General features: G+C 43.3%; 1 protein-coding gene across 1 annotated transcript; it reads right to left on the bottom strand.

Annotated features, from left to right (window-relative positions):
- Positions 1–631: 631 nt before the first annotated feature.
- Positions 632–4,902, bottom strand: LOC117836713 (uncharacterized). Its single transcript, XM_034716190.2, is given in 3 exon segments — positions 632–875; positions 1,784–4,326; positions 4,329–4,902. Coding segments are annotated over 2 exon segments (2,469 nt in total). The 5' UTR covers positions 4,456–4,902; the 3' UTR covers positions 632–875; positions 1,784–1,984.
- Between the last annotated feature and the right edge of the window lie 2,490 nt (positions 4,903–7,392).

The following is a 7,392-nucleotide window of genomic DNA, read 5'->3' as shown; positions in this document are numbered from 1 at the left end:
CAGCCCCATGTTTTCGACCCAGGTGGCCCCAGTGGCCGTCCCGTGACCTATAGCACACGTTTTCTTGGCCGAAGACGAGTCTGGAAGCCATTTTTACTGTTTCGGACCATACCCCACGTTTTCGACCTCGGTGGTCGGTGTGGCCGTTTTGGGGCTCCCGTGTCCTACAGGAGATGTTTTCTTGGCCGAAAACGGGTCCTGAGGCCATTTTCACGGATTCGGATCATCCCCTATGTTTTCGACCCTGGTGGCCAGTGTGGCTGTTTTGGGACTATCGTGACCTATGTTTTGGGGCACACGTTTTCATGGCCGAAAACGGGTCCGGAGGCCATTTTCACGGCTTTAGACCATCCCTCACGTTTTCGACACTGGTTGCCAATGTGGCCATTTTAGGGCTCCCGTGAACTGTTTGCCATAGCACATCTTAATAGTGAGGGATACAGTCAGTAGTTCAGCATGGCCAGTATAACTCAGTATGGTCACTTGGTCAGCAACTATGTACACAAGTATGTGCAAAGTATAAATTATGTCTAAGCTAATATCCTACAGGGAGAAATACCTAGTTCTGAGTGATATGTGCAAGCAGCTCAATTTGCTTACCTGCAAGACAATCCAAGAGTACGATGGTATCTTAGAGAGAAACATAAGCAGGAAGCAAATGTGTCCAGATCAACAGCAGTATAGATGCTTGGATTTGGCTCAGCAAGGCATTTCAATGTTCTTGAGATCTAACAGTTGCAATCATAATTCCCTAGCAATCGATCACTATGTCATATCCCTGTGTTATTATGGGGGGCAGCCGGTGCACGTAGCTCCCACTTGCGCAGGGTCCGGGAAGGGTCTGACCACTTGGGTCTTTTGTACACAGCCTTTCCCTGTGTTATTATGGAACAGATGTAAATATTATTAAAATCAAGCCACTTTTACCTTGAAAATAAGTTTAGCAGTAGATCAATGTGCAGCTATATAATAAGAAAATTGTAGGATTGGATTGATAAGAAACCACTATTGAGAAATGAGGACAAACAGAGAATACGGAAACAATAGCATGAGAAGGAGAAAAGCTCCTCATAAAAAAGCTGTCCCAACAGGGCCAAGAAAAAAATTCTCATATATCTCCAGATATTGTATCTATTAACATATAGGCAGTTTCTATACGACAATGTTGTATAAAACAATGTTGTTGCTATGTGAGTGATAAGCAGACCACAGTAAAGAGATATCTATAGACTAGCATAATCAATGAATTAGAGAAATAGCAACGGCTAGAAGACATTGGGCAATTGGACAAGTAAAAAGTTAATAGCTTATACTGTAAATAGTGCATCTCAGTAAATGAAGGAATAGTTCCAAGCTACTAACATAAGACTATTAATTCATATGAAAATATTCTAGAAAATATCTATACATGCTTAAGTTCAAGATTTGGTCTGGAAGGCTGATCAAATATCCATACATTTTACCAGGCATCAAAAGAAAAACAAATGCACACTAGAACTTTAGATTGATTCAAATGGTCACTATCTAAACTATGAGGCAGCATCTGGCAGTACTTTTGCCTTTATGAAACAGACTTTCACTAATAGCAAAATACTAGTTGATATAATATACTTGCAGAATGGAAAACATTATTTGCTGGAAGACCAGGAAATTAAAATTATGCATAAAGCAGCATTACTTTGGTTGTCAGTTGTCATGAAATGTTTGGCAATAAGCAATGAATTTGTGACAAGCATTATCAAAAGTCAAAACTGAATAAATCTACGAATATCAAGATTAGTACCTCCAGGTAAGAGCTCAACTAAATATATTGTCTTGCTAGTTGGTAATACAGCAACCAGTCTTGTAATTCAGTGCTCAAGGAAATTGTCTCTTAGCAATAGAATAGATTGCTATGTTCCTCTCAGTACCCAGTTTCTGGAGTCAAAATTCAAATCACAGCTAGACCTTTTTCCAAAATCAAGGCAAAGCATAGTTCCGTGAGTCAAGAACCAGCAAATCTCTTCTCCAGTTTCTGTATAGACAGAAACTCCTCAGCATATAACTGTATAATCCTAGAGACTTCGCAGCTAACTGTGTCAACGGCATGCTGGTCTAATAACATCTTGCACCTAAAGATTGTCTCAAATTCATTCTTCTGAAATTCATTAGGAAGGATGCGCCCCCAGTTCCTCGGTTTTCCAACAAAACAGAAGCCATAAGGAAGTGAAAGGAAAGTAATAGGGTCTGACGAGTATCCTTTACTAACCATCTTATCTTTCAAGTCCAGTGCCTTCCCAAGCATATTATGCCTACAGAGGCTGAAGATAATAGCATTGTATGCTGAAATCCTTGGGTCCCATCCATCAGAAACCAATCCCTTGAACACATCTAACAGAGCATTCTTGTCATGCAACTTAACACTGTTGCTACAGTTTGAGTTGATGATCCAGGTCACACTGTTTGTGAGCCCATTAACTAAATAATTTGATGTGACATCATTAGGAGAGCAACGGTTAAGCAACATACGTTCAAAGTATGCAGCAGCTTTGCTTACTTTATCTTTCTTGAATAAACTACCAATTAGGATTGTATAGTGTATAACATTAGGAAGGAGACCTTCAGATTGCATATTTTCAAAAACAAATTCTGCAGTGTCTGTATCGCCAATCTTGCAATATCCACTTATTAATGATGAGTATGTAACAACATTTGGTTTGCATCTCCGCTTCATCATATCGCAAAGCAAACTCAGAGCTCCACTTATGTTGCCTTGTTTAGCACAGCCATCAATAAGCGTAGTATATGTAAACTCATCTGGAATGCAGCCAACCTTTTTCATGCTGCTCATGCATAGAATTGCCTCATCCGTCATTCCAAACTGACAATATCCTTTTACCATAGCATTGTAGCCAACAACATCAGGGCAGACTCCCTTTTGTTCCATGAATTCAAATATTTTCTTTGCGTCACTAATATTCCCACTCCTGATGAAACCATCAATCAACGTGGTATATACATATTTATCAGGCTGGACATTATGCTCAAGCATCTCTGCAAGAAGGTTCTTAGCTGCGGGAAGCATTTGTTTCTTGCATAAACCACTAATCAATACATTATATATGTTGACATCAGGCATCACCTGTCTCTCCATCATCTTATCCCTGACACTCAGGGCCTCAGTTACCTTCCCAGAAACAACAAGGCCATGAATTAGTGCTCCAAACGTGATGACATCAGGAGTATGCCCTCCTTCCATCATTTCCACGAGAAAATCTGATGCAACCGTCACATCTCCTCCGATGCAGAAGGCATGAATCAAAGGAGTGTAGCTATTTTGATTTGGCTCCAACTCTCTCCTAATGGCCTCTCTCAAAAGTTTCTCAGCCTCGTGAGCACGACCTTCTCGGCAAAAAGCTGATATCAAAGTATTAAACGTGACAACATCTGGATCACAACCGCTCGCAAACATTTGCTTCAGAACAACCATTGCCTGCGATGCTGAGTGGCGTTTGCACACAGCATCAATGACAGTGCTGTAAATCTGCACATTGGGGGACAATCCTCTCACCTTCATCTCGCCAAGCAAACCCCCAATCCTCTCCAAATCACCTTTCTGCCCGAGCCAGGTAATGATAACTCCATATGTCACCTCGGTCGGCAAGAATCCCTTCATCTCCATATCACCCAACAGCAACATTCCCCTCCGAATTTCCCCGCGCTGGCAATACCCATCGATCAGTACATTGTAGAACACGGGATGCGGAATGCACCCCGCTCCCCACCTAGCCTCAATCAGCTTCCTCCCTTCCTCCACCCGCCCTTCCAAGCACATCCCTCGCAACATCACGCAGGTGCTGTAGTCATCCGCGCCGCCCTCCTTGGCAAGCATTTCGTCGTACAGCTTCCGGGCGTCCTCCCAGCGCCGGCGCTGCACGAGGAGCCTGAGGAGGCGGTTGCAGTCTGCCGCCCTGGGAAGAGCGCCGTACAGCTCCCTGGCGCGCTGGCACATCTCGGCGGCCTTCCCGTCCATTCCGGCGTCGGCGTAGGCGGCTGCGAGCTCGCCGAGGCAGGCGAGCGTTGGCGCGGCCGCCACGACGCCGTCGCCCGCGCGGGACGACATGGACTTGAGCGTGGCCTCCGCGGCGTCGAAGCGGCCGGCGCGGGCGAGGAAGCGGAGCAGCGCGGAGTGGGCGAGAGGGGTGGCGGCGGGGCCTGGGAGCGAGTCATGGTGGTGGGTCTGGGACCAGGCGAGGAGCGCGAGCGCGAGGTCGGGGTCGGCGAGGGAGGAGACGGCGGCGGCGAGGCGCGCGTCCGAGAGCGGGGAGGGGAGGAGCGCGGCGAGGCCGGGTTAGTGGAGCGGGTGGTGAGGATGTGCTCGACGGAGGCCGCGAGGGCCGGGGTGATCGGAGGTGAGCTCGGGTTGCGGCGGCGGCGCGGGAGCGGGGTGATACGGGGCAGGAGCCTTCTTGACATCAAATCAAACGATGCGGTGGGCGGCGGCAAGCGGAACGCTTAAGGGCCTGTTTGGGCGTAAAGATTAGGTCGGATGTTTAGATCCTGATTAGAAATATTAAATATAATCTAATTACAAAACTAATTACACAGATGGAGTCTAATTTGCGAGACGAATCTATTAAACCTAATTAGTCCATGATTTGACAATGTGGTGCTACAGTAACCATTTGCTAATGATGGATTAATTAGGCTAAATAGATTCGTCTCGTGAATTAGTATAGGGGTTCTGCAGTTAGTTTTATAATTAGCTCGTGTTTAGTCCTCCTAATTAGCATCCGAATATCCGATGTGACCCCTCCTAAAGTTTAGTACCTTGTATCCAAACACCCCCTAATGCAGCATCCAAACCGTCAAGTGCGAAGAACTGGAACAGAGGCGCCAATTTCAAGTCTGTGTCTTTAACCACTCGGACATATCAAGCTTCTACTCTTCTTTTTGAAATATGCTCCTTTCGTCCCAGAATATATATCATTTTACGATTTATCAAAGTCAATATAACTCAAGTTTTTCACATCTCGAGAAAAAATGCAAGAAATGTCTGAGCTAAGATTGATCACAGATTGAGCAACATGATTAATTTACCGTGGAGTAGAACAATGTCAACAATCAACGCGGTGAGTTTTCTATTACGAGATGAATAACTAGGACGGCAGATGAATTTTTTCTTCCACTCGAAATAATCTGGAACCGGAAAGAGCGTACATGGAAACAATAGATTGTCCGAGAACAGACCCGAGCGCTCTCCCAGTTTAGTATATAGATGAGGGATACTCTTTCCAATTCAGGAGGCGTTTGTTTATTATTATGAGACAATAACTCACCATTTGAGTTAACCATGCTCACACAAGCACGGTGAATGTGCTTGGTGCAGCAAAGGCGAGTAAAACTACAGTACAATCACAACAAACACATGGACATGTGTGGAAACCATGTAGTCTGATTACATGTCAAAATGGTCTAACGGCATGACAGTTGTTTTCTGTAGTAGCCGTACACGTACTTCATGGCTTTAGTTCTTATAACCCAATGGAAATAAGTTTTAATGCTGAAACTGAACATGCGAAATTTAGGAGTGCAGCTCTGACTGAACAAGACAATCCTACATGAATAGGCGCTAGATCCTGAATCTGTCAAGCATATCTTCAATAGTTATGTTTTCCTGAAAAAGGCACAAGGACAAACATAAATAAAATAAGTGAAGAAAAAGCTGGGAGCCAAAGTTGAAGCTTACGTCGTCTTCAATGATCAGCCATTCTTTCAGTATTAGTTTGATTGTTTCAGTGGAAATAGCGAGCGAAATCTGCTCAAGCCAGCAAGCAATCACGCCAAAAACGCCACCACTGCAGATAATAGGACCTCCCGAGAAACCCCTTCGGTTGTACAACTTGTAGGAAATAGAAAAGGCATGATGTTGATATAAGTTAGTTGGCAACAAAGTGTAGACTAAAGAGTTAGAAACATACCTAATGGCACCAGGAGACACAGCAGGTTGACTTAATCCACAAATCACATAATCGGGGTTGCTGTAACCCACGGCAATGGCACACGTCCCAACTGGTAAGTCATCTCAAGCAACAAACTAACTGCACTTTCTTAGCCAATCCAATCACTTTAATTATAGTCAAGTTGACAAATGAATGCTTTTTTAAGTAACCTTATTCCAGACTTCTCCTCACCCATTCCCCTAAAAAAATATCTTCCTTCTCCTCACCTATTCCCTAAAAAATATCTTTCTTCTCCTCAACCATTCCCCTAAAAAATATCTTCCTTTTTTATATCAAAGCCAAGGCTTTTGGATCCATGAAGCCACCTCCATGAAGCACATGCTCGCAATAGATGAAAAAATCGAAGCCATACCTATCAAGTACAGTAGCATCAGTTCATTTTTTCCTCAACGAAGACTGTCACAACACTCTTCTTGCACCTATTACTTTCGCTAGAGTGGCAGGATCAGGATATGTATCCATTGTTAATGAATTGCAAAGGGAAAATAGTGATGATAAATGTACGCTGATATTTGTTTTCAGAAAATTTAGTTAACCTAAAAAAACCCAAACTCAAATGACACTCAAACAACAGAAAAAGAGTCGTATGAAGATGCGCATATATATGAAACTTCAGCTCCTGCACTTTCTTAGGCAATCTAGACAATTTAATTATAGCGACTTTGAGTGCCTTGCCTTTGGGTGACTTGCCTTTGTTGATTATCATGTTGTGAAGCTGGAGTGCCAGGATCATTCCGAATAACTTGAAGTAAAACCAAGAGCTGCAAGAGAAAATGAACGCAAACATTTCATAACTAATAACTTCCAAAAGAACCTACAACATCTGATAATTGTATAGTACACTTACTAATGAAATAAATAGTAAAACTAATAACTTCCAAAAGAACCTACCGATGAGGATATGCCCAAAATAATTTTGCCCAACCTTTCACGGTACAACAATAAGCTGAAATTATTTATCTCTGAACAGGTAAATTTGACGAAGAATAATATGCCAGCAAATTAGTACTTTATGGTCTGCGTAATATAGTACTCCCAAGTTGCAATGCTAAATGTTCTGTTTAGCTAGCTCGTAATCTGTATGAACAGTAGCAGCAGAAGTAATATATGTATATTCGGCCAGCTACCAACATGCAGAGTTCTGGGATGAGCAATAGTGGTCGGCAATCAAGAAACATACAGGACCTACTGACCACGATTAGGAACTAAATCCATCTGAATCTGAAACCATGTTTACATCACCAGATAACTCCACAACCAAAAAAAGGAAGACAGCTACTGAAGTCGACCAGCAACTGCGGTTGCTGCTCTCTCAGGTAGGCTGAAGCGCCTCCACCATTTGACGACAGATGTTATTATCTTGTGCTCTAAACTGATTAAATGACTCCTC

The sequence above is a fragment of the Setaria viridis genome, chromosome 9, assembly GCF_005286985.2.
Source record: "Setaria viridis chromosome 9, Setaria_viridis_v4.0, whole genome shotgun sequence".
Taxonomy (NCBI): Eukaryota; Viridiplantae; Streptophyta; class Magnoliopsida; order Poales; family Poaceae; genus Setaria; species Setaria viridis.
This window is presented reverse-complemented; position numbering and strand designations above follow the sequence as displayed.